The 27,702-nt window shown below is 37.6% G+C and overlaps 1 protein-coding gene across 1 annotated transcript in view; it reads right to left on the reverse strand.

Moving 5' to 3' along the window:
• The window catches only part of LOC129443212 (band 4.1-like protein 3), a 39,116-nt gene that overhangs the window by 1,285 nt on the left and 10,129 nt on the right, over nucleotides 1-27,702 (reverse strand). Inside the window, exons 8-23 of the mRNA XM_073858432.1 lie at nucleotides 24,782-24,869; nucleotides 22,239-22,283; nucleotides 19,751-19,903; nucleotides 19,527-19,624; nucleotides 19,207-19,382; nucleotides 18,063-18,235; nucleotides 16,451-17,020; nucleotides 15,810-15,866; nucleotides 14,168-14,203; nucleotides 13,585-13,653; nucleotides 10,648-11,696; nucleotides 8,658-8,661; nucleotides 8,221-8,307; nucleotides 8,041-8,139; nucleotides 5,725-5,805; nucleotides 2,573-2,687 (exon numbers count right to left, since the gene is read on the reverse strand). Coding sequence (XP_073714533.1) covers nucleotides 2,580-2,687; nucleotides 5,725-5,805; nucleotides 8,041-8,139; nucleotides 8,221-8,307; nucleotides 8,658-8,661; nucleotides 10,648-11,696; nucleotides 13,585-13,653; nucleotides 14,168-14,203; nucleotides 15,810-15,866; nucleotides 16,451-17,020; nucleotides 18,063-18,235; nucleotides 19,207-19,382; nucleotides 19,527-19,624; nucleotides 19,751-19,903; nucleotides 22,239-22,283; nucleotides 24,782-24,869 — 2,893 coding nt within the window. The 3' untranslated portion in view covers nucleotides 2,573-2,579. The remainder of the gene's footprint in view (nucleotides 1-2,572; nucleotides 2,688-5,724; nucleotides 5,806-8,040; nucleotides 8,140-8,220; nucleotides 8,308-8,657; nucleotides 8,662-10,647; nucleotides 11,697-13,584; nucleotides 13,654-14,167; nucleotides 14,204-15,809; nucleotides 15,867-16,450; nucleotides 17,021-18,062; nucleotides 18,236-19,206; nucleotides 19,383-19,526; nucleotides 19,625-19,750; nucleotides 19,904-22,238; nucleotides 22,284-24,781; nucleotides 24,870-27,702) is intronic.

Below are 27,702 nucleotides of genomic sequence, written 5' to 3' on the forward strand. Positions count from 1 at the left end.
TACATCATCACAAGTTTGAGTATTATACAGATGAAATAATCTGCAGCCACACTTACATATAGTACATGTGTTTATTTATAAAGTATTTCATTTATCAGATCATCTAAAATGACCACAAAACCAGTCATAAGACACATGGGTATATTTGTAGAAATAGCCAATTCATTGTATGGGTAGTAATTATTGATTTTTTGCCCATACAATGCCAAAAATCATTAGCATATTACGTGATGATCATGTTGCATGAAGATATTTTTTAAATTTCATACTGTAAATATATCAAAAATGTATTTATGATTAGTAATACGTGTTGCTAAGGACGTCATTTGGACAACTTTAAAGGTGATTTTCTTATTATTTCGATTTTTTGCACCCTCAGATTTTAGATTTTCATATAGTTGTATCTTGGATAAATATTGTCCAATCCTAACAAACCATAATAAACCAAGCTTACTTTTTCATCTAAATAAATACAAATTGACCCTTGTGACTGGTTTTGTGGTCCAGAATCATAAATAATTATATGATGATATATAATGTTTTCATGGTATACCAATTATGGCCACCATTATTTATGGCCCCCATAAATACAAAAATACACAGAAGTTCTCGACACATCCTTGAGTCCCATTTTATTACCCATCATGCATCACAAGCACTGACAGGAAATGACATCGACAAAAAGCTCCAATCCACACATGAACCCCACATAACATGAAAGAATAGGTCACAGGCCCAAGCTGAAAGGGATTCTGCGTACAAATCTGGGTAATATTCATAAAACTGAAAATTTAAGAGAAAAACTGTGCCTGTCAACCACCATTGCTACCAATTTCTACAAAAAAAAATTACGACTTTTGGACAACTGAGAAACAAAACGATCACATCCCTGGAACAAAGAGTCCTCATAAGATTTAACAGAAAACTGAAGAAACACATCAATCATAATACATCCAATGCAAAACACATACATTAGATCATTATGAAGATTGTCTATATTATGGAAGCCCTATTCCGCCACATAAGAAAAAAATCAGGCTCTGGTAAATCATAATTATGACATAAAAATTGAAATGATGACTTTTCAAACTTTAGTTAGTGTGTACTGTTGTTAATTGAGCTTTTTTCATTTTGCAGGTATTATTTATGCTCTAAGTTTACTGCCAGGCGATATATTTTCTTCAACAGAATTCCCCTTTCAAAGCCTTCATAGAACAAGAAAGACATTAGAGCTGGGTATCGATTCAGATGTTCCAGATCGATTCGATTTCGATTCACAAGCTATCAAATCGATTCGATTCTTGGCTCTATTCCGATTCTCGGTTCAATTTTTATGCTTGATTCAACTCAACGAATATAGATTTAATACAAATACTATATTTCTAAAAAGTTAACATAAGTTTACAAGTGGGTAATTAATAAAAAGATATTAAGGGCCACAAACCTGTATATTAAACTCTTTTTGATTAGGTACACTTGGGTACATTAAAACCAAACCCATCTCTAATTTTCAAATGCATACAATTATGTTAAATACAATACAATTTTGTTGCAAGATAAAAATGTAATCTGAAAAAATTTGGAACAGTAGCATGAAACAGGTTCAGGTTATTTCATAAAAAAAACAACGATTTGTGGCCTTTGAGAATCGATTTTGAATTGACCACGTAACAATAAATAAATAAATAGAAAAAAAAAGTTTTTTGCCCAGCCCTAGAAGACATCAGCTCATGGTTTTTTTTACATGTGAAACCTGAATACATGTTATATTGCACACTTGAAACAAAATTAATGCTTCAAAAACACAGAAAGAATTTGACATTTAAAGTTAGACTTTCTATCTCATAATTATGACCTTAAAAGTCATATTTTCAATTATCATCTAAAGTCGAAATTATGAGACTTTTAAAGTCATAATTATGATTTACCAGAGCCTGATCCCCTTTCCCACGCGGCAGAAATGGGCCTCCATAACAGCTCCTATGTAGCTCAGTGGCAGATCATTGCATTAGCAGTGAAAAAGGTTTCAAGTTTGAATATAACCTTGTAATGCACTGATAGTTGCTTTGGATAAATGCATCTGCCAAATGTATAAATGTAAATGTAGTCTGTTTGCGCTGAACTTGAACCCCCACAAACAAATACATACTTGTATACATACTTAAAACCTAACTTTGTCAACTGAAATATATAAGGAATGTGCTCACATAACCAAAACTAAACCAAAACAAAATCAAGAATGCATCAAACTAAAACCAAACAGAAATTTGTGGGAAGTTTGAAAATGATACTGAAATAAAACCTCATTTTAAAATGCAGAACTATAATACAGAAATGATGAATACAGACTGAATATATAAACATAACCCTAAACAGCTGACTGACCTTCTGAAGCAGTCTCAAAAAGCAGTTTAAATAGCGTCCACAGACTCTCAGAGCTCAATCATGCTCTCGTCTTTTTACTAAAATGACCCACAACAGAAACAGAGTCATGCAGGTTGTGTCACAAGCACAGAAATGAAAGGCAGTGCATGCAGAGCGAATGAGAGCGTGACATCAGGAACACGCTTACCTGCGCTTCACGCGTCACCTTCAGTCGAGAGCTCAGTCTCTTTATGCACCACTACTTTAGTCACAGACATGTCAGGGTGCTGCTGTTTAGCGTCTTTAATAGCCTGAGCCAGAACCTGAGACGCAAAGCCACAAACCACCAGAAGGTGGAGACAGAGGACGCAACCATTGCACACAATCAAGCCAGAAAAAGAAGAAATCAACAAATCAATCAGACATTAAAATATGTCACCCATCTATTATTATAAGACATATTAAAATGATTAGTCATCAATTTAAATACTATACAGATATCAATGAAATCATTGCATGCATTAAATGTATATAAATGCATATATGGGTGATTATATCATTGAAAGCACATTCATTTTTATCAGCTTTTTTCAAATGGTTATATTTTTATTGGTTTAGAGAAATTACAGGCCATAACAAAATATTATTTTCTGTGCAAACTCTCTTATATAGCTAAAAATCATGATTTCATGTTGTCTGAAATAGTCTCAATTTTGTTATTGTCAAACTATGTTCATATTTCAGCAAAACCATAACGTTAAGTGTAATGAAACTATATTACCATCCACACACACCACTTGAAGACATCTTTGTTAATTCGCTTGCGTGCCGCAGTACTCACACAATTTATTTACTTATAATTGTATTAACTAATATTATAGATATCATTTGTTTAAAAATTTTGCAATTTACATGTCACTGAAAGTATAAATGCTGTTCTTGTTGCATTTAAAACGGCTATAATCAGCAGATGTCCTCAGCACGTTGTGTTTCGTGTATCTAAATTGTGCATTGTGTAATCTATCATCTTATCTATTGGTGTATTCAATGTAGTAGAATAAAAAACATTATGTTTGTCTTTTAACTCTTTCTCTGCCATTGACTAGTTTTTACAACAATCTATATTTCCGCTATTATCCACTAGGTGTCGCTCTTACCCAACTTATAAAACACAGAAGCATCCACTGATCTAAAAACAGTAAAACTCTCTTTGTTTTGATCATCGTATTGAATCTGATCTCTAGCAAAAATACAATTATTTCAGCTTTTTGATAAAACTTTGGAATTTTACCCAACCTACCCATATTTGAGAGGAGATAAAAGAGAACAAATGAAGATAAGATGAAACTTTTTTTTTTGAAAGCAGATATATTGTATGTTAATATTTTTAAAGAAAAATTTTCTGGAAGGCATTAAACTTTTGTAAAAACCATAAAAAGGCTAGCGCTGGCAACTTTAAAAAAAAATGTTGGTGGGAAAAGTTAAATACGCAAGCACTTTAAATTCGAATAGATTTGATTGGCTGTCAATGGTTTATCGTTCATTACTTGAAAAAGTGATCCCAATGATATCATTCCATGTATCTTTACCGTTATAGTTGTGGTGTGAACATCGATATTTATAATATAAAACTATTTTTTAAACTCTATTTTTAATTGTTATTATCCATACAGTAAACATCTCTTAAAGGATTAGTCCATTTTCTTAAAAGAAAAATTCAGATAATCTAGTCACCACCATGTCATCCAAAATGTTGATGTCTTTCTTTGTTCAGTCGAGAGGAGATTGTGTTTTTTGGGGAAAACATTGCAGGATTTTTCTCATTTTAATGGACTTTAGTAGAGCCCAACATCCAATACTCAACTCAACACTCAACAGCCTTCTTCAACGGAGTTCCAAAGGACCATAAACGGTCCCAAACGAGGCACCAGGGTCCCATCCAGCGAAACGATTGTCATTTTTGACAAGAAAAACAACAAATATACACCTCTAAAGCACAACGTCTCGTCATGTAGATCCGGTCGTGATGCGCCATCTGACCCCACGCAATACGTCATGACGTCAAGAGGTCACAGACGACGAACGCGAAACTCCGCCCCAGTGTTTACAAGTGTTGAGAAAGAGGAACGTTCCTACATTGTTGTATGCCAACTGATACCAATTAATGTCTTTGTGTCAGTTTATTGTTTAAAATGGTCAGCAAATGTGCGTTTTATATATGTAACACGTGACCTCCCTACGTCACTACGCATTTACGTTAGGTCGCGCTGGACCGGATCTAGACGAAAAGTTGTGGTTTAAAAGTACACATTTTCCATTTTTCTTGTCAAAAATGACAATCGTTTGGCTAGACAAGACCCTTACGCCTCGCCTGGGATCATCTACAGTCACCTGAAACTCCGTTGAAAAAAACGGCCAAGTGCCGAGCCAAGTGTCAATCGTTGGTGTCCATTAAAGTCCATTAAAATGAGAAAAATCCAGCAATGCCCTCCCCAAAAAACACAACCTCCTCTGGACTGAACAAAGAAAGACATCAACACCCTGGACGACATGGTGGCGAGCAAACCATCTGGATTTCTCTTTTAAGAAAATGGAATATTCCTTTAACTCGACCTTGGTAGCGGAGATGACAGTAACAGAGTTGACACCGAAAATCATGATTTTCAGCTATATTAAACACTTTTACAGAAAATATGAAATTGTTATGGCCTGTAACATTTTGTGATGACGAATAACAAAGTATATATAAAGTAACCACATGTAAATACGCTGAATGATGATTTGATTAGTTCATAACAGAGCTTTATAACATCAGAGTCTATTATAAACAAGCAGCTTTTTTTCAGAAATTTGGGGTTGTTGATCAATGGAAAATGATTCATTCATTGAATTAATTGCAATGTATTAGTGTTTGCTGAATCAAGACATGAGTAAATCATTAAATCGATGTTTATAAGTCAATGTATTATTTGTTTGATTGTGATATTGCAGTATCAGTGCCGTTCACACATCAGCAATCCATTCAGCACACGAGTTTCATTGTTGTATTTCATCTGTTGTTTAATTTCTGCTCTGTATAAACAACCGCTTCCCTTTTTATCATCATCTCGCACCTGCTGTGCTGTTTTCTGCTCGATACAAGATGATAACTGTCAGCACCAGATGCTAAACTACAGTATGATGACTCTCTGTGCTTTTAAATCAGAGCGCCTTTATCTTCATCAAACTGCAATTCAATGTACAAAACAGCTCGACAAAACACAGAACAGCCGGATATTTACATCTTTCCCTGTGTCTCTGAAAAGGGGTTTGATGGATAACTACCCAGTTTATTTTCAGCTAACCTGTTAGTAATTTTACCTGATCATGGTCCATGTCTGCGTCCCCTGTGATAACAATTCTCTTTTCAATGCGCGTTTCTGAAATCCCATCCTTTACCGTCTGACAGACGGAGAGAAGATCAGAGACACAATATGTAAGAATCGCTCACATCCATATTTTGTTTACACTGTATTGAAAGTAAACAATAAGATACTCGAGGCTGTGCTGTATCGTGAATAAATCACGGCTGAAGGGTACTGATAAGCACAACGTGAAGTGGAGTCAATGCAACCCCTTCATAGCCTCGAGTACCTTATTGCTTTTATAAAGCGGTTACCACACAATACAAATATTAAAGCAAAAAAATTATCAATGCAACGGTCATGAATTTAAATCATCAAAAGTCTTTTTTTTCCTTTTGACCGTGAACAGTACCCAAATGTTTTGCATATGTTTGGCAAGGGTGCTGTGCAGTGGTCATAGATGTGCTTTATCATAAATAAACCACAAATATTGACCAATCAGAATCAAGGACTGAAACTAACCATTTTATAATCATTGTTTAAAATGCTCCAGCAATATCTACCAGCGAGACTTAATTTAAAGCCACAATATGGAAGATTTTCACCACTAGAGGTCAGTATTACACAACGACAAAGGTAAAGCTTAATGACGTTATGAAGGAGAGTGCAACGATGTTGATTTCACCATCCACAGATGTATGAAATTTCCTAATCATGTATATGGATGAGGTGTTTTTTACCTGTATGTTTGATTACATTATTTTATGCCATCGTAATGAATTAGATGCAAGACACAACAGCTGCGTGTTAGATGCTATGTAACAGCAACTTCGCGGATATTAAGTCACTAAAAGGGTGACAATTACAAGGGAGACGGGGTACGAGCTATCCTTAAAGGTGCTAAAGAAAGCATTGTAATAATCTGTTAAATTGTTCTCTGATATCTACATATAAAGTTTGTGGGTTTATTAAGTGTAAATATTATCCAGAGACCATGTCCATTTACAACCCTAGGATTTGCCTTTAGAATGAAATGGTCTATATTACCTTATTGGAAAGGGTCATGAATAATAATGTTGATCTCTGCTCTGATTGGCTGTTTTTTAGAGCAGCTCCTTCAGTAGCTCTGTGTGTGTGTAAACAGATCTTATGTTTAAGTCTGTAGCAGATGAAGATGCAGATTTTGAGGAATAGCCAATTGTTTGCAGATTGTTAATGAACGCTTCTGAGTGGTAAGATTGTGATTTTTTTTTCAGTATGGACCTGCAAATGTAACTGTAACGTCAATAGTAGACCTTCAGCCTAAACGTTAGCATATAGCAGTAACTAGCATGTTATGCTAACTAAGCAGTCACAACCATTGTTGGGGGTAACACATTACAAGTAACGTGCATTATGTAATGATATTGCTTTTCTGAAGTAACGAGTAAAGTAACACATAACTTTATAAAATGTACACATTTTTGTGATGAAATATGCAATTTCTGAATGCAGACCTTATCAGTCATATAAAAACACCTGCAAGGCCTAAAAGAGTTCAAGCATCAGCCATGTAAGAAAAAGTACACAAAAGTAACTTTAAAGTAACGTAAGCATTACTTTTCATGAAAAGTAACTAAGTAATGCAATTAGTTACTTTTTTTGGGTAGTAACTTAATATTGCAATGCATTACTTTTAAAAGAAACTTTCCCCAACACTAGTCACAACTATGTTTTTTAGCATTGTAACATTGTAATTAATTTAATGTTGTGGCGTACATTTCGACTGTAACCTCACAGTTGATGTTATGTTGAGATTGGTCAGTTTTCCAGCTGTCTTATGAATGGTGTTTACATAAGAAGGGGGAAACAATCGTGTTTGAGGTTCTACCATGTACAGAGCTCGAATTGCCTAAATAAATACAGTTTTACATTCTACGGCACCTGCATTAAATATATCACACTGTGCAAATGTGTTTTTTTTTATATTTTATTTGAAAAATCCTCCATATTGTGGCTTGAATGACTACTACAAATAAAAAAGTTGAAGTTATTTCACCTCATACTTTTACTCAATGATCACTGTAAACATATAAATGGATAGTAACGTTTTCCAAGGTTGTTGGTAAATCTGGTAGTGCCACCAAGTAAAAGTCTAATAATGAGACATGCATATATCAGATATATCAGCCTGGCCAAGATATTACACCATCAAACAAGAGACGAACACAAACCTGTATCCGAGTTAAAGTTCACAATAGTAGCACACATTATTGTGGTAAAACCCAAAACACACGACTGAGGTTGATTTTAATAACTGACAGGAGAACAGCAGAGATGTGACCTCACTGACCTTAGTGATGTGTGTGGTTGTGGTCGTGTTGTTGTTTTCTGATGTTATGGTCTGAGCGCTCATGAGGACTCCTGGATCTGAGTCTCCGTTGGCATCGGCCTTCACACAAACACATGAGGTGCTTTACCGTAGGTTAAATATTTAAACACATTTTAAATCTGTGAGGATGTGTTTTGTTACCTCTGATGATTCGTATGTGATGGTTTTGGTTTCAGTGTGAACCACAGGAACAGATTTAACATTCTCATCCTGCACGGGTTCCTCTATCTGCAGATTCACAAACATGAAAAATAGTTTAATAATCTACAAGACATCACTAAACCAACACATATCTCTATACAAGGTTATATGATGTTATACCACAGGTCTGTTGAATGCTGTATTCTGATTGGCTGAGAAATGTCCTGTGGGTATGCATTAATTTCTGATAACCGCACACCTTTTTTTGTCAAATGTCTTAAAAAGAGTAATGTTTTTGGTAACCGTGGTATAAGAGGAATAATTGACGATGGGCCATTGAATTATTTTAAAATAATGCACATCCGCAGTGTAACCTTGCACCTTAGGTGTGCATTATTTTCTTATAATTCAATGGCCTGTTGTCAATTATTCCTTACATATCTAAAACAGGTCAGGGACAGCAGGGAAATAACACTGCTGAATACAAATGATCAAGTATGCAACTAATCTTATAACAATTAGTTCTTAAAGGGATAGTTCAGCCAAAAATAAAAATTACTCAATTAAGCCATCCGAGATGTTTAGGATTATCTTTGGGAGTTATATTAGAAAATGTCCTGGCTGCTCCAAGCTTTATAATGGTAGTAAATGGTGCTTCTGATCTAAAGCCCAAAAGAGTCCATCTATCCTTCACAGAAGTAATCCACACTGCTCAAATGGGTTAAATAAAAGGTTACAAACTAAAATAACTAGCTTCCGGTAACAACTGACGCCCGTTTGATGTGGAACGTAGCGTATGAGGCACAGTTGGGCGTAGTGACAAACAGAGCAAAACAAAACGGCAGTCAGGAAACAGAAATCTAAAACAGGGATTTTTACGCGTTCGTCACTACGGCACTTGTTCGCTACGTCATATGCTGAAAACGCACTCTCTCGTGAACGCTCGTCAGTCAGAAGCACCATTTACTACCATTATAAAGATTGGAACAGCCAGGACATTTTCTAATATAACTCAGATTGTGTTAGATAATCATGTACATCAAGGATGGCTTGAAAGTTTTTTTTTTTTTTTATAAAAATACTTATTTCAAGAAATGTTGGCCTTAAAGGAATATTCCATTTTCTTGAAAGAAAAATTCAGATAATTTACTCACCACCATGTCAACCAAAAATGTTGATGTCTTTACGTTATCAGCCTAGAAGACATCATGTTTTTTGACGAAAACTTTTCAGGATTTTTCGCATTTTAATTGACCATAACAGACACCAACAATTAACACTTAACTCAACACGTAACAGTTTTTTTCAACGGAATTTTAAAGGACTATAAACGATCCCAAACGATGCATAAGGGTCTTATCTAGCAAAAAGATTGACTATAAAAATAAAAAATATGCTCTTTTAAAGCACAACTTTTCGTCTAGGTCCGGTCCAGCGCGACCTAACGTAAATGCCTAGTGACGTAGGGAGGTCACGTGTTACATATATAAAACGCACATTTGCGGACCATTGTAAACAATAAACTGCCACAAAGACATTCATTAGTATCAGTTGACATACAACAACGTAGGAACGGTCCTCTTTCTCAACACTTGTAAACACTGGGGCGGAGTTTTGCGTTCGTCTTCTGTGACCTCTTGACGTTATGACGTATTGCGTGGGGTCACGCTGACGCATCACGACCAGATCTAGACGAGAAGTTGCGCTTTAAAAGTGTATATTTGTTATTTTTCTTGTCAAAAATGACAATCGTTTCACTAGATAAGACCCTTATGCCTCGTTTGGGATCGTTTATAGTCCTTTGAAACTCCGTTGAAAAAAACTGTTACGTGTTTAGTTACGTGTTAATTGTTGGTGTCTATTAAAGTCCATTAAAATGAGAAAAATCTCAAAAAACTGAATTTCTTCTCGACTGAACAAAGAAAGAAAGACATCAACATTTTGGATGACATGGTGGTGAGTAAATTATCTGGATTTTTCTTTTAAGAAAATGGACTATTCCTTTAAGGAAGGAGTTAAAATCCTCTGGTCTATAGTTCTGGACTAAATCAGAGCTGATCATAACATACATTTAAATAATTACACACAATACATGCAACACACATTACATGCATGATGCACATATGTGACTCTGCCTGTGTCTAAATTTACTGCTTTCTACATCTGTGCAATCATGTGGACAGGAAAAACAAAACATGACAAGAAATCTTGTGACACATCATAAACATATTTTTTTAATTGTCATTCAATCAAAACTCGCTTGTTTGGGGTGCAAACTTCCTCAAACAATGAAAACAACGCTTTCGACTAAATTCTGTCACATGTGCAAATAGGTTCATGCACATTACAGTGTGTTGTAATAGTGAGCGTGTGTGATCATGCACTCATTGTGTAATCAATACTCGCTGCATGAAAGTCTTTTATTGCATTGAGTTGGCGTGGGATGCAGAAACACACGGTGAGGTTACAGAAGACCCTGAACGCACAGCGTGTGTTACCTCACAGTGAGGTACGGTAGATACACAAGATCTCTGCACTTCCTTGATTTCATGTGAAGATGCATCTACATCTACATGCGTGTCTTGGTTTGCTTCAGAACAGAGCTCATAGTTTCCAGCAGTTTCCATCAGCGGACGGTCAGGTGGAGCAACAGCGTCATCTTTACAGTACAAAGTGTCCTCTTGAGGTTCTTTGGTCACTTTATTCATTTCAGATAAAGACTTTATAACAACTTGGGTATTCAACCTACAGGCCTCTGATAGTTCATCCTCAATAAAGATCAAATGTTGAGAATAACTGCACTTCTGATCGTCTCTGAGCTCTGTATTCATCTCATGTGTTTTTTCAGAGATCTCCTCTCTTCTGACATCTGTTAAATCATCTCCGTCTTTAACATAAACACCCGACAAAGTCTCTGTTTCAGTTTCCTTCATTTCTTCTTCAACTATAACACTCAACTGATCCCAAATCTGGACTGTATCTTCATCTATTTGCACATCATCATCATCATCATCTTGATGGTACTTCACTTGTTTCTCTTCATTATGACATACAGGTGTTTGTATAAGAGAATGTTTAGGTTCAACAGGTGTCGTCCACACCTCGTCTTCTACTAATGTAGCTTCAACACAGCTTTCTAAAATGGCACTTTGTTTTTGCAACCTTTCTGGTTTGACACTGGAAGCGTAAGCAGAGAGTCGGCCCAATGCAATGGCCTCATTCAGAGCGATCAGATATTTCTCTTTTCCATCATGAAAAGGTGACGAAACTCTATCGACTCTATACTGCGTCTTTTCCACACATATTTTCTTTCTCTCAGAGGTCTCTAATAAAGGCTCCTTCACTTCAGGAGTCAAATCCTGCTCCTCCTGATGCTCAGAAGCAGACGACTGCTCCTCTTTCACAGTGTCTTCTGTCTGTATCCCCTCCATGACTCTTGTCTCATCACAAACCTCCTCCTGTAACTTAACTACAGTCTGGGACAGAAGAGGATCACTGTCACACAGTTTGTTATGAAGTAAAACCACCTGCCTGTTTACAGTACAACACCGTAGTTGTGGGTTGCCCATCAAAACACCATGAAGAGTCTCTTCCAGAATTGTTTGTTTAGTGGCCTAAAGGCCAAAGTATAGTGCATTATTTACGTGTATGCCGTGCGCTTGATGCAATTTCCGCAATCAGAAGAATGCATTCGTACTGTACACGCACAGCCGGATTTTTGAAACCCCAAAATCTGACTACAGGATGATATCACACGTGCCATGTGTCTTTATAATAGGACTGCATCGATACAAAATATCTGTGCGAATATTTATTACTTTAAAGACATCTACCAACACTGATAAGATACATGATATATTGGCCACGGCTACACTGCAAAAAATGAATGTCTTACTTAGTTTTTTGTCTTGTTTTCTAATATAAATATCTGAAAATTCTTAAATTAAGATACATTTACATGTAAGCAAGTGGCTTAAGATAATAAAAAACAAGACTTATTATCTTAAGCCACTTGCTTGCCAAGTAAATGGATCTTAAATTTAAGAATTTTTTGATATTTATATTAGAAAACAAGACAAAAATACTAAGTAAGACATTGATTTTTTTGCAGAGGATCGACTATCTGTGTTTTTAAACTATAGTCCGATTGTTTGAAAAGGTGCTTTATTCAGCCAAAACCGATTATCGGCCGATATATAGGTGCATGTTTACTTTTAACTCCTTGTTTCAAATTATTATTTCATGACATTGTAGAAGTGCGGAGTGACAAACTGCGATTCTGTTGTCATGATGAGCTAATTCAAAATAATCATACAGATAGTGTGAAAAATGCTTATCTGCTGATACCAATTATAGGCAGATATATAAACCCATTCAACAACCTTCTGTGTTTCTCAATATCTCAACTTTATAATATTTATAAGATTATTAAGATTTTTACGTTAAATTCACTAAGTCAAACACAGATACAGATGCTTGGCCAATACATTGCAAACATGTAGTAACAACACTCTGTAGCTCAACTGCTAAACTGAGTTGATAAAAATGTAGCTTAAACTCATGAAATGACTAAATAGTGCCAATAAACAGCCATTTAAATTGAAGTCAGAGAAGGCTTGGACCCAAAAATGGTTTGCCTTAAGTTAACAAGCGCATTACATTTTAATATATGGAACCTAAAATTGAAAGCAACAAAGAAAAATTCCTGATATCAATGTCTGGAAAAGACCTTTTAAAATTCCATGATATTCCAGAAATTTCATGTCCCATGGCAACCCTGTTTTGATCTCATAAACCTCTCAGATGGTCTTCAGACAGATTAAACCAATACTGAACTGCATCTTATGTTCAGACAGGATTGTTCTCGAAATCCTCTCGACTTAGCAACAGTGAACCCACAGTGAGATAAACACTGAGGTTTTTCATAAGCACGCTGCGGGGAAGACGCCGTCACACACAGTGTTGTTTAAAAATAATTATCGCCTCAAAATGTTTTCAGCTTGTGAAGTTGAGTTCTCACATTTCGGTGGTGAATAATCTGTGTGCATCATTTCCAAAAGCTAAAAGTAAATTTTCTAACAAGTATTTAAACAATCAAAAATTATTTTTAGATTTGCCTTGTGACATTATGACAAATTATAATCAATGAGTTGATGTTTCTATGTAGCTCGGTGGTAGAGCATTGCATTAGCAGCGCAAAATGTCATGGGTTCGAACCCAGGAAACACACATAATGATAAAAATAGTTTGTATACTTTGTAATGCACTGTAAGTCCCTTCGGATAAAAGCGTCCAACAAATGCGTAAATGTAAGAAAAAAAACTTGACAAAACACAAAACACATGATAAATTGAATGAACTCACAGCATCGGCCACTCCGTTCTGTTTTACTGAAACATCCTCAGGTTCTTCGGCTTTAACCTCTTCTGACATCTATACAGAGAAACAAACACAACATTGTGTTATAATGTTTATCTGTAATTGACTGATGGAGGGATGTGATGTTTTTTAAAGTACAAAAGCAGATGATCATGCCGGAATAACGCTCAATGCAATGATGCTAAACTAGTAATATAAAAAACACAGCATAATTTTGTTTTCATCTTAAGTTACATCATATAAACTCAATACAAGCTACAATCAGTTTGAGTTAGTTGTTTCAGCACTGCTTACTTCACTCCTATCTCACTAACTAACCTTAGAGAACCTTCAGATGTTTTGATGATGGTAAATCTTGATTATAAGATTCAGTCTGATCATCAGTGAACAAGACAAAAGCACAAAGCCGAACAAACAAAAGGTGATCATGTCACACACGCCTGTTGGAGCTAAAGATGAATGATGATGTCACACTATCACAAAACCTGTGATGTCATCAACAATGATGGGCAGAATGGTGGTGAGGTCACGAGACATCTTCAAAAAGAAGATTTAAAGATAACATTACCTGAGTCCTGATCTCACAGTCGTCCTCAAAGTCTGACTAAAATAATCAAAGTTGGTATAAGAGAGTAAGATATATTATACACCAACAACCCAAAACACACAAAACCTGTTTTAAAAAAAAAATACTATTATTCTCCTAAACCCATGAAACATTTTAATAGCACAGCTTTCTTTCTGATTTAAAAACCTTTCAATAGGTAGTCTGGATATTTTAAAGAGCAATAAAATACTGATGACGTTTTGTTATGCGCCTGAAAGAAAAAACTAGGGCTGTAACTAACCATTCTTTTCATAATCGATTAATTGGATGATTATTATTATTTTTAGATCAATCGACTAATCGAATAAAAACATAATATCTACTCAATTACATTTTTCACTTATTATAGCTGAATAAAACACTAAATTGGCCTCATTGTCCGGTTAATCATCACATTATTTTACTGTCACCATGTGACTCCGGCTGCCCTGTGCTGCAGCTCGCCTTGCTTTTAACCAAGCTGGTCACGGTGTGAAATGAAGCGCTTGATTTTATGAGCGTGCGTCTCGTGCTGTATGCAGAAGACTTCATAAGCGCACAGCTCGCACAGTGGTGTGGGAGCATGTGACGTCACAGACCCACTATATAATAATGAAATTCATTTTTATAATCAATTATTATCGATTTTATGCTACCCTAAGAAATACATTATGTCAGCTCTTAAAGGTGGGGTTCATGATCTCTAAAAGCCAATGTTGATATCACCTAAAAAAAAACACCCCCTACCCCGATAGAGACAGAGCGCAGTTATGCTATTTGAAAACCACGCCCACCGGGTGGAAAACATTGACTCCATGTGACAAGGTGTACAGCTAACAAGCTAAAAAACCCAGAAAAACCTTTTTATAAGCTGTCGACCACAAAAAATGAACGCCCACTGGAGGGAAACGTAATTCTACTAATAGAAGTACTATGAAAAGTTGCCAATATCCACTTTTGAGTCTTTAAACGCTTGTTTTTTTGGGGTCGACAGCTTATAAAAACGTATCCTTGGCTTTCTGGCTTGTTAGCTGTACACTATGTCATACAGCAGCTTTTGGGCATTATTCTGTTTTTGTTATAAGCCAGAAATGACCAGGAGGCAGCCTCACGCAATACAAAGTCAATGGAGACGGATTTATTGCTCTCCCCCGGTGGGCGTGGCCTTCAAGTTATGGACTCTATAGAACCTGGACCTTCTTTTGATAGACCCGCCCCACACATTCGCAACCCATGCAACGATGTCGGTAAGTAGACACGCCCTTTCCGCTGATTGGCTACAAGTGTGTTTTAGTAGTCGGCCCGACTCCCTTTTCCAAAGTGTTTTTCAGATATTGTGCACTTAACCTTTAATGGCACACAACTCCAATCTGCATGTCATGGGGTCTTCAGGGGTTTACAAAGTATTTCTATAGTCACATGAAAAACTCAACAGGTATTGTTTCAGTATAGTGAAAACTTGTATTTTGTTATAAGCACCTTTTGCACTTTTGCCTCCCAATGACACATCACTTTTGATAAAAGCGTCTGCTAAATGCCAAAATGTAAATGTAAGGTTGGTATTTTACAAGGTACAAATTAAATCACGTAATACACAAACACATACACATGGACATACACACACCTCAGAAACAGTTGTGTCGTCATCACAAGCAAAATCTGTCTGATCGCTGTCTGTCTGCTTAATTCAGGAAAGTTTCCAAAACATTGCAGCAGTAAAAGAAAATGAAAGTGAAAAGTTTAGATGTGATTTTACTCAGGCTGTAATGTCACGTATGAAAAGCGATGGATGTGATAAACATCAAGTGAGGATGTGACTCAAAATGAAGAAAAATCATCAAATGTGAACTCTGAACTCGATGATATGATTCAGGCATGTGTGGCGCTTCATGCACAAAGAGTACTCGACACAATTTGCAAACACAATTTCATCACAGGCAATTCGTGTATATTTGAATTCGTATTCATTTGTACGACCACATTAGTACTTTTTTTACGATTTGCCGACTTTGGAGTTAGGGGTGGGCTTTCATTATCGTTTTTATTTTTTATAATAATCGTACATTTGTGTGCATTTTACTTCGTACAAATTTATACGAATAAGCCAACTTGTAAAATAAGTACAAATTACTGTAAAACCAGGTTGGATTTGCCTTTTTGAAAATCTCATGGATAAGATGAATGAAACAGCATGAGATCAGAACAGTAGGCGTAAAGCTCGTAACACTTATATGAACAGTGAGACGGCCAGCAGTCGTCACACACCTCCTCATCCGAACTGTCCTGAAAGGTTTGCGTGAGCGTCGTGCTCAGAGCCGTCGCCTTCGGTTCCAGATAGCACAGACACAGCGCTAGCGGGAAGGAAAGCGTGAGTGCGTACGGAACGGAGAAAGACGTGGAAAGGAGGAAGAAGAAGATGAAGAGGAAACAGGGAATGATGGAGGGAGATTTAATGGGCATGAAGTGATGTAAACTCTCGGGCAGAAAACGCAGTTCTGTGAGATCTGGGAAGGTCAGGTATCCGTCATCGTCCAGGAGCGAGGAGAGATCGGGCAGGTGCAAAGAGAAGGAGAAGAGCGTGCCGCCACCTGCGCGCTTCTGATCGAGTCTCTGCTTGCGGGCGGACAGCAGGAGCGCTCGCTCCTCCAGCAGAGCGGCTTTACGATCGGCACGGGCCTGACGCCGCCGGCAAGCCGCCGTGGTTTTGGCCGGGCTGACGGAGGCGGCACGCTGCCGGTCGCTTCCCCTACGTCTCCGCCGAACCTTTGTGGATGAGACGGGTGAGGAAGGGAGGGAAAGTTCGGAGCCCAGCGGATCAGAAGAGTACATACACGGCTGATGACGTTGGTGTGAGAAACAGAATGGTGAATGTGAAGGGAAATTTGAGACAGTGTGTCAATGTGGTACATGATCAAAAGAAGTAAGAAAAGTTGATTAGTAAAAGTACAGATGAACAGGTCAGTGTAAATACATTAATAAACTCGCAGTTCTGTCCAAACCCTACTGAGATCCCTAACTAAACCTCTTTCAATCCTTTAAACAGAAACCAACCAATCACAGTTCGGCTTTGCTTTCAGGTGGACCTTTGTGCAATCTTGTAAAATTCAACCAATCAGGTGTTTCCAACTTTGTGCCTTCTGCATCACACATTCAGCCAACGTGGCCGTGATGTCTGAGATTAATAGACTAGACAAAGCAAATTATAATGCTACACAAAAGATTCTGTACATCTATGGAAGGTTATTTCTGCCAAATTAAAACTAATTCATTAAATGATAAAATAAAAAAAATAAAAAATGGCAAAATATTTCCCAAAACCGTAAATTAAATGCTTAAATAAAAATGTAAACATAAAATTAAATTATTTCATTTTCAATTCTGACAAATTGAAAAATAAAATGTAATTGATGATTTGACATTTCATCTTCCCTATAATCTCGAGGCAAGACTGCCAATAATAAAATTAGGCAAACTTGAAAAGAAATCTGTAAACACACTTTTAAAAAAGGCTTTTTATTCATGCCCATGCAATAATTGTGACAAAAATCTAATTAAAATGTAAAGTTCATTTTTAATTTAATGTAATTTTTTATTAATTATATTTTCATCTTATATGCAAATTCTATGTTAATCAGTGAGTGGGATTTACTTACGCAAGTAAATGAAGATTGGCTAAAGCAGTGTTGCCAACTTAGTAACTTAAGTTTTCTAAATTTAGGAATTTTTAGACCCATACCCATTTAGACAAAACAGTTGGATTTTATTTTTTAATTTAATTTTTATTTTAGCATTTACTTTTCAAATTTGGGAAATATTTTGCGATTTAATCGTTTCATTTATTTAATAAAGTAATTTTCTGTAAACCGGGGAGTTTTACCTTAGGTACAGAAGTGGGCGGGGCTTGTTCTGATTCATCCAGGCTTGTTTTACTCTCCTCCACAGAGTTCAGCTCTTCTGCTTTTTTCTCAGGGGTTTCGACATTGATGAGGTCGTCTGTTTCAACGGGAGGCTTTGAATTCTTCACATTGTCATGATTGATCATTGCTGGCACTGATGACAGAAAAAAAAAATAATTATACCATTATAAAGTTTACTCAGACCTCCACGCGGCTTAGAAGCCTGATAAAGTCTTAAATAAAAAGTGTTGATAGCATCACTTTAGAGACGACAGAAATGGCACATAATTTAAGTCTTCAGAATTTCTAAAATGTAGACTACGTTCACACGGTCAGTGTTCAAGTAAAAAAAAATCTGCAATATATAGCATCGTATTTTAGTTCCGCTTTTCCGCTTGTGAAAGTAAAAACAAAGATAGATTGAACCATAGTGATGGACGTAAATGTCAAAGATTGCGCTTTCCTTATTAACAGAAAGCATTATTTTCGTATTGGATGCAATTTTATCCGTCCGTTGTACAAAATACTAAACCCAACACTCAGATGTGAATCAGTATGTCTTTAGGGCAGTTTACATTATAACGATAACAATAACTATCACGTCAACTATATTAGCATCCACCGGACAATAACTTCATGGTAATTTGCATACTTTGAAGTTCAAATATATTTGTTTTGCTGTCAATGGTTTGTCATTCATCAGTTGGGGGAAAAAACTCCCAGAAAGTGATCTCAATGATATCGTTTATTGTATCTTTATCGTTATAGTTGTGGTGAGAACTTTGCTACTCTCTTTAAAATAAAAGCATTTTTAAAATTATACTTTTATAGTTAGCATTATAATGTGACCGGCCCTCCGTTCACACAGTGGGGCTTCGCCATAAATATGGTTGAGTCCCAAAAATGTACGGGTGCAAGTTTGGTTTGAAGAAGGCAGTTGTCACTCCCATGAATAACAAAACTGCATGAACACAACTGTATTAAGGTGTGACGACCACGTTCTGCTGTGTGAACGTAGCCATAAAGTATTTGATTCCACAGAAGTACATGAAACCAAAACTACAAATCAACAAAAATCATTCGGCTCCCGTGAAAGGTTTTAATATTATAATAAGTCATGCATACCGTTGTCCATGCTGAGCGTCACCGTGTGCCGTCTGCTGTTTATGCGCTGGAACTGAGGGGCGGGACGAGCGATCTGAGCGCTCGCTCGACGCGTCTGAGCTTGAGTTCGGCCGCTGTAACGAAACTTTGACCCCAGTGTCAGGAATCTTTTGGGAGGAGCCTCAGGTGACACCAGTCTGAAAAACACAATCATCACTATGAGTTAGTTTTCTCTCTGAACTAACTCATAAATCACATTGATAGCAAGTAACAGTATCATTTTATACCATGTGACCTCAGAAAGATTTTCAGTCATATTCACATTATCTTCACTCTCTCACCTGAAGAAGGTGTGATGTTCCACACAGACTTTCCACAGTCTCTTTGCTGCTCTGTGATTGGGCAGTTTAAATCCAATTGTGCTTTCAAACTGTTCAAGCTAAATCAAAAGAAAGCGATTGTTTTCAGATTATTTAAAGTGTTAAATCATTTACTTGGCTGATTTACAGAACATTTTTCTCATAGAATAAAAGTGTATGATGATCTCAAACCACTGTCATCTCACCTCTCCAGGCCGGACTTTGATGTAGAAGTTGTTTCTTTTGTAGGAGATCTTGAGTATTTTTGGCCAGGCGAAACGGTTGATGCGTAGTTTATCTCTGTAAATGAGGAGACCGCTGGCACAAACTCCCAGCATGATATCCACACCCTCCGAATCCTGAACCAATCACAAATCAAACACATCAAATTAGTGATGCACCGATGTATCGGCCGCCTATATTTATCGTCCGATTTTTGATGAATTTGAAACCATCGGCATTACCACAAGAAAGGCCGATACCGATTGTTTATTAACTAACTGCATAAAGAAATCCATTATATGTAAAAAAAAAATAACAAGTTAATGTTGTTAATAAAATAAATGCTGAATAGCAAAAACCACCTTTGAAGGTTGTCATGCTGTCTTATTATATTTGTTTTAGCTTAATTTGTGCCGGTCAGTTGAATGTTAATTAGATCCAATCCATGTTCAGTAAAAATAATTTGATGCAGAAATAAACTAGCAAATAGACCAACTGCATAGTATTGTATACAAGTGTTTAATATCGGTATCGGCCAGAAGTTGTCTGTTTAAATCGGTATCGGCCCAAAAAAAAATCCTATCGCTGCATCCCTACATCAAATACATCTCCATTCATTCAACAACTTTATTATGTCAGAGAACACACACACACACACACACACACACACACACACACACAAAACACCAGCTGTCTCTAATACACACAACACAACATAAATTTATCTCTTCCACACACACACACACGTACGTAAAAACGTCAGTTTGGATCCAAGGCATGCACAGAAGGACTCGTCCGTGGACCCAGAGGCGGAGCCGCGGTATAAAACTTCCACCCATTCGCTCGCGCCCCCAATTCAACCACGCCAATCATACCGACATGCCCCGTTAGCATTAAATTACTAGCTAAACTGAAACTAAACACAAAAATGAACACTTGAACATATATCAGCATGATAACAACTACCCAAAAGGACCAAAACCATCTTTCGGAAACTTTTATTGGAAGTGTAAATATTTTTTTTATTTAGGGCAGAGTCCCATTCGTTTGAATGGAGAGGGCAGGGTTTATGACTTGTACTGCAGCCAGCCACCAGGGGGCGATCAAAGAGCCAGCGGCTTCACCTTATGAGGCACATGATGACTTATGAGGCACATCCGATACAGACGCAACACCCGTCTCGCATACACACACAAAAACAACAGTCTCACACAAAACACCCGTCACACCGTTCACACACGCAACACCCGTCTCATACACACACGCAGCACCCGTCACACCGTTCACACACGCAACACCCGTCACACCGTTCACACACGCAGCACCCGTCACACCGTTCACACACGCAGCACCCGTCTCATACACACACGCAGCACCCGCCTCATACACACACGCAGCACCCGCCTCATACACACACGCAGCACCCGCCTCACACACACACACGCAGCACCCGTCTCACACACACACGCAGCACCCGTCTCACACACACACTCAGCACCCGTCTCACACACACACTCAGCACCCGTCTCACACACACACTCAGCACCCGTCTCACACACACACTCAGCACCCGTCTCATACACACACTCAGCACCCGTCTCATACACACACTCAGCACCCGTCTCATACACACACTCAGCACCCGTCTCATACACACACACAAAACACCCATCCCTCATCCACACACGCACACACACACACCACCCGTACCTTATCCACACACCCGTCTCGCATACACACGCAACACCCAACTTGCATACACACGCAACACCCGTCTCATACACACACGCAGCACCCGTCTCATACACACACGCAGCACCCGTCTCATACACACACTCAGCACCCGTCTCATACACACACGCAGCACCCGTCTCATACACACACGCAACACCCGTCTCCTACACACACGCAACACCCGTCTCCTACACACACTCAGCACCCGTCTCATACACACAAGCAACACCTGTCTCACATACACACACAAAACACCCATCCCTCATCCACACACGCACACACACACACACCGCCCGTACCTTATCCACTCAACACCCAACTTGCATACACACGCAACACCCGTCTCACATACACACGCAACACCCGTTTCACATACACACGCAACACCCGTCTCACACACACACACATAAAAGCGGTCAGTATGACTCAGCAGTAGAAACATTAGAGCTCTGGTTTCTGGTGAAACGGTAAATACACGATCATGATTGCAGGTAAACACACAACGAGGATGAAGAATCTGTGCTGCACCGCAGTGTGTGCAGTTGTAATGCATAGCATCTGCGCTGACATACAGAAACCTTCATCATCTGCCCAACCCTGATGCAGTCACAGGTACACACACAATACATCAATAATGACCATACACACAACTGGCCTTCACAATGTCCACACACGCATGTGTTGGCAAAAACACCTATGAAACAAGCAAACCACACGTGCAAGCCGCAAGCATCTTACCTTCTCCTGCAGAGCTGCAAAGAGCTCAAGCATTCGGCCAATCAGCTGTGAGAGTGGAGGAGGGGCGAGAAACAGAAAGAGAGAGAGATAGAGAATTGTGTTGGGCTGCAGGAGCCAATCAGAATCAAGATCTAAAATGTGCAATAACTGCAGTGAGTGAGTGAGAGAGAGAGAGAGAGCACGCACGTGCGAGAGAGCGAAAGAAAGAGAGAGTCCCTGGTTCAAATGTGGCATAAAAAGGCAGACCAAATAAAATAATAATAATGCATCCGAGGCCATCCATTAAACAGATTTATTACACGGCACTCCATATTGCTTGATTCTTATTGGCCAGTTGTGACATTCCAAGGTATGTTATGAGATAACAACCACTGAAAACTAATTACACAAAGTAACCCGGATGCTCCAAATCATTTTGACAGGAATAGTTCAATATCACACAAAATTAAATACAACTGCTTTGCGCCAGGTCTAGTGCTGCCACGACTAGTCGACGTTGTCAACGTAATTGATGATGAAAATTTTTTTAGTCGAGGAGTCGCATATTTATTTTTCTTCTATCTCAAATAGCTCAATGTAATTCACCTCCACACCAGTCTGTGCGCGTCCTGCTGGTTAATCTGCTATGTTATCATCTTTCTTTCCTCTCCCCCTGCATTCACTGGTTTGATTTTGAAAAATGGCGTCAGGTAAGTCTATGGAATTAGGAGTCCGAAAGCTTCCAAGTATGAAAGTATTTTAAGCCAAGTTGTGATAAAAGAGTGGTCTGTTACACTGTGCCAAACGTCGCTGGCTTATCAAGGGAGCACAACGACAATGCATGAGCATCTCAGACGAAAACACTCGGGAGTTATTGACGATGCACCCATAGAGAAGAATAGACAACGCAAGTAACTGTTATATGATTATTAATGAAACAGCGAGCTAGTCCGTGCTGTTTATGAACTCTTTTGAGAAGTACAATGACTGTCTTTGGATGTTACAGGCACGATTAGTGTTTCCCATACATTGATTTGTTCGTGGCGATCCACCAGGGAATCAACACTGGCTGCCACGAATAGATTTACATTTTTATTTAACTATTTTAAACGGCTCAATTCATTGTTGCGAGTGCTCAGCGCGTCTCTCTCTCTCACGTTGCGTGCAGCGCCTCGACAGCGCACGCCTCTCTCTCTCTCTCATGTGTCTCAGTGTTTTTATAGTACGTTCCTCCGTATACTTTCTTTTCTGCATAAACGTCAACATTCACGGATTTTACTGATAAAGACGACTGATCGAGTTGACATGACTTGAAGAAAGATTAGCAGTAGTGTGAGTCTGTGTGCGAGCCTTCTCCCTTCCCTATGATGCTGTATGCCCGTGCACGTGTCTGTAGTCTGTGTAATAACAACAACAGTGTATTCTCTCATATTTCTGAATTTGCACCAAATGGTCTGCGCTATATCACGCGCATTTAAAATTAAAAAATTGCTCAAAACACAACAACAATTATGAGAAGAGCAACAGCAGTAAAGCTTAAATGTAAATGTATGGTGATTTATGTCAGACGATGTTGCATATCTAAATCAGGATTTTAGCAGCAGTTAAAGGAACAGCTGGTTGGATTAAACACAAGGTGTAATGGGTCGTGTTTAGTCACTATTTTATAGTCTACTTGTTTTATGTCTGACAACAGAACTGATAATATTTAAAAATAGCATTCAGTTGTGTTAAAATGCAATATAATGTGATAGATCAAAGAGTAAAAGTGAAACATTTCATATTTCTGTTAAGCAACTACTTTGCACTGGTAATTTTTTATTATTATTTATATTGTTTACATTGTAATTTTTTATTTGGTAACATTTAAGTTATTTATATTGTTTATGAGACCGGTGAGTTCAAAATAATATGGACACAATGAAATAACAAACACTTGTTTTTTTAAATTAGTCATTTACAATAGTCGACTAATAGAAAAGTTAGTCAAAAAATTAGTTGTTCGAAAATTAGTCATTAGTGGCAGCACTAGTCGGGTCCTGATCACACTGCTTATTTTCTGCAATAACAACCAGCTGCCTTTACATAATCACTTACTTACCATGGTCATGGGTTAAGTTATGCCTGACAACAATGGTAAAAGCACTGCACTATAAACCTTGTGAAAATTAACCATGTTTTTTGGTGTATTGATTACCATAGGCAAAACCATGGTTTTAAAACACTGACCATGATATTTTTATATTAAATGTAGTGAAACCATGGTTAATTTTTGTAAGGGACAGCTTTGTGTCAAAATGCTTTAGCTCCCTGAAGTTTCTAAGTTTGATCTTTATAACAGCAGGAGGAGTAGATGTTTATCAGAGGAGCAGCACTATAGCAGACAAGCAAAAGCCAAAACATACACACGCGCGCACTTGTTTTAGGTCAACATAAACTTCAATTGATATTTCACAAATATAGACAAACACACACAGACCATCTTAACACGTACACATTCTCCTCTCACGAACCACAAGCATTGTGTCGGTCTCATAAACACACGTCATACACACACATCATACCTTAGCATGATGCAGATCGACTCCGTACATGGAGAGTTTCTTTGCGTTTTCAAGGAACAAAATCTCGGCCTCAGCTGGCGTCATTCCTCTACACAAACATAAAAACACATACAAATTACTGAAAAATAAACCTTTTACACTCAACATGTCAGAACAACATACACAACAATGTTCTCATAGACACAGAGAGATGCTGATCCCATCATGAAATCCAGAACTAAAATGACAGGAATACTAAACTAACTGGAATATTTGGGCACATGAATAGCTGGGCTTCAATCACAATGATTTTATGCGCATTTTGTAGTATTGCATAAGAATCGAGTGATGGAACCAATACATTTTAAATAAAAATCCCAAAATAGTTTTCACGCTTGCTTGAGGTGGTTTTTGACTTATGCAAAAAAGAAAAGATGTGAATAATGGGAGATGGTGCTGATGTAGTGAACATTAAAACCCATGGCATTGATCGTCTAGCTGTTTCCGCTGTCGTTGTCTTTACCATATATGTGGCTCGACGTCATCATAATGCCCTTGCTGCTCGTGCCTGCAACAAAAATTCTGCATTCCTTCTTAGTGCACAGCATTCAGATTGGCAATTACAAGCTGCACTCTTAATAAATTTATAACCTGCCCAATCATAACTAAATGCAGTCCTGTCTCCATTTTCTAAGTGTGCCTTGGTTTGTTAATACCACAGTAATTCGATCAAACAACTTGATTGAAACGCACCTAATTAGCATTTGTTTGTTTTTCTTTTTTTGCATGTTTGGATGAAAACTCAGCTTTGCAGTGAAATTATAAAAAAAAAAACACAGATTGTTTACAAATCAGTTCTGCATTTAATAAAACATTAAACAATCCACAGTGAAGCCCACAACATTTTAGTGACTTTTATAAATAAATCCTTTGGCTTTGCAGTTAAAGACTATCATAATTAAACATGCAATACAGATCTCAATACACACACATTAGTGTTTGAGAATATTAATGAACAAAGCAGAACATTGTGGGTCAGTCGGACACGCACTGAGAGTTTAAGTGAGTCTTTGTGTATTTAGACATTCATTGATTTTAAACTATTCACCCAGTATAAACCCAGTATTACACAGAACTAGACACAAAGTCACATTGTGCTGTATGAAGAGTGTGTTGTAACACTTCTGGTAGATTTGGTTCGATTAAAACAAACTCTGATGCGATTGCTCAGTTGGTGCGATTTATTTGAGTAACGTCCAATTCACACCATCAGCGACTAACAGTAGCAGAGCGACATAATCTCATGCAATTCAATGGAAGCTTGACGACTTCTGGAGACAATGACCATTGGCGACATGAAGTGGGCGTGTCCAGCAACGAGTCAAAGTTGAGAAAAGCAACATTTCCAGAATGACTACCAATGAGAGCAGAGCACTGGAGTTTATGTTATCCGTGAGAGTGCTTTACGTCCAGTTTTATGAACGAATCAGGTTGTGACCTTATTCTTATGCCTTAAGGTTCGGTTCACTGTTAAAATGCAAGTGTGAACGCTAAACCAAATGGGGAATTTTTTTCTTTTTGGGTCCAAGTAAACTGAACTATAAGTGTAAAATATAACTGGTAGACAGTCTGCATATCTGCACACAGTGGCAACCGTATAAAATTAAGCAACATCACTTCCACAGACGTCATAAGCTGGCTTTCCATCACACTGATATTATGCGCATTTTGAATTATCATATAAAAAACAAGTGATGGAAATGCTAAATTTCTAATAAAAATCTCTTAAAGGTTTAGTCAATTTTCTAAAAAAAAAAAAATAGATAATTTACTCACCACCATGTCATCCAAAATGTTGATGTCTTTCTTTGTTCAGTCGAGAAGAAATTATGGTTTTTAAGGAAAACATTCCAAGATTTTCAAAGGTTCAAAGGACTCTAAACGATCCCAAACGAGGCATAAGGGTCTTATCGAGCGAAACGATTGTCATTTTTGGCAAGAAAAATCAAAAATATGCACTTTTAATTCACTAACTTATTTTCTTCCTCCGCCTGTGTGACGAGCCACCGCGACCTCACGTAATTGCGTAATGTCATCAAAAGGTCACGTGTTACATATATAAAACACACATTTGTAGACCATTTTAAACAATAAACTGACACAAAGACATTAATTAGTATAATTCGACATACAACAATGTGGGAACAGTCCTCTTTCTCCACACTTGTAAACACTGGGGCGTAGTTTCACATACGTCCGCCGTGACCTCTTGACATGATGACGTATTACGTGAGGTCGCGCTGGCGCATCACAGGACCGAAGGAAGAAGAGAAGTTGTAGTTTAAAACTGCATATTTTTTATTTTTCTTGCCAAAAATGATCGCTTTGCTAGATAAAACCCTTTTGCCTTGTTTGAGGTCGTTTAGAGTGCTTTGAAACTGCAATTTTAAACTGCATTAAAACTGTTAAGTATTGGGGTCCATTAAAGTCCATTAAAATGAGAAAAATCCTGGAATGTTTGTTTTCCTCAAAAAACAATTTCTTCTCGACTGAACAAAGAAAGACATCAACATTTTGGATGACATGGTGGTGAGTAAATTATCTGGATTTTTTTTAAGAAAATGGACTAATCCTTTAATTCACAAAAAAAGTTTTTACGCCCTTTGAGGTGGTTTTTGACATCATTGCGAAAAATGGAAACACATTTGCCGAATAATTCTGGCATCGCGAACAAAACCCATGTGACTGATCATCTTGTCTTTATCATATATGGGGCTCGACATCGTCGCAATGCCCTGGCTGCTAGTTTCTGCATCAAAATTTATTTTTTATTTTCCTGTACACAGCATTCAGTTTGACAATTACAAGCTGCGCTGCTAATACATTTATAACCCAATCAAAACAAAATTGGGCAATCCTTGCAGTCCTGTATCCTTTTTTAA

The sequence above is a fragment of the Misgurnus anguillicaudatus genome, chromosome 2, assembly GCF_027580225.2.
Source record: "Misgurnus anguillicaudatus chromosome 2, ASM2758022v2, whole genome shotgun sequence".
Taxonomy (NCBI): domain Eukaryota; kingdom Metazoa; phylum Chordata; class Actinopteri; order Cypriniformes; family Cobitidae; genus Misgurnus; species Misgurnus anguillicaudatus.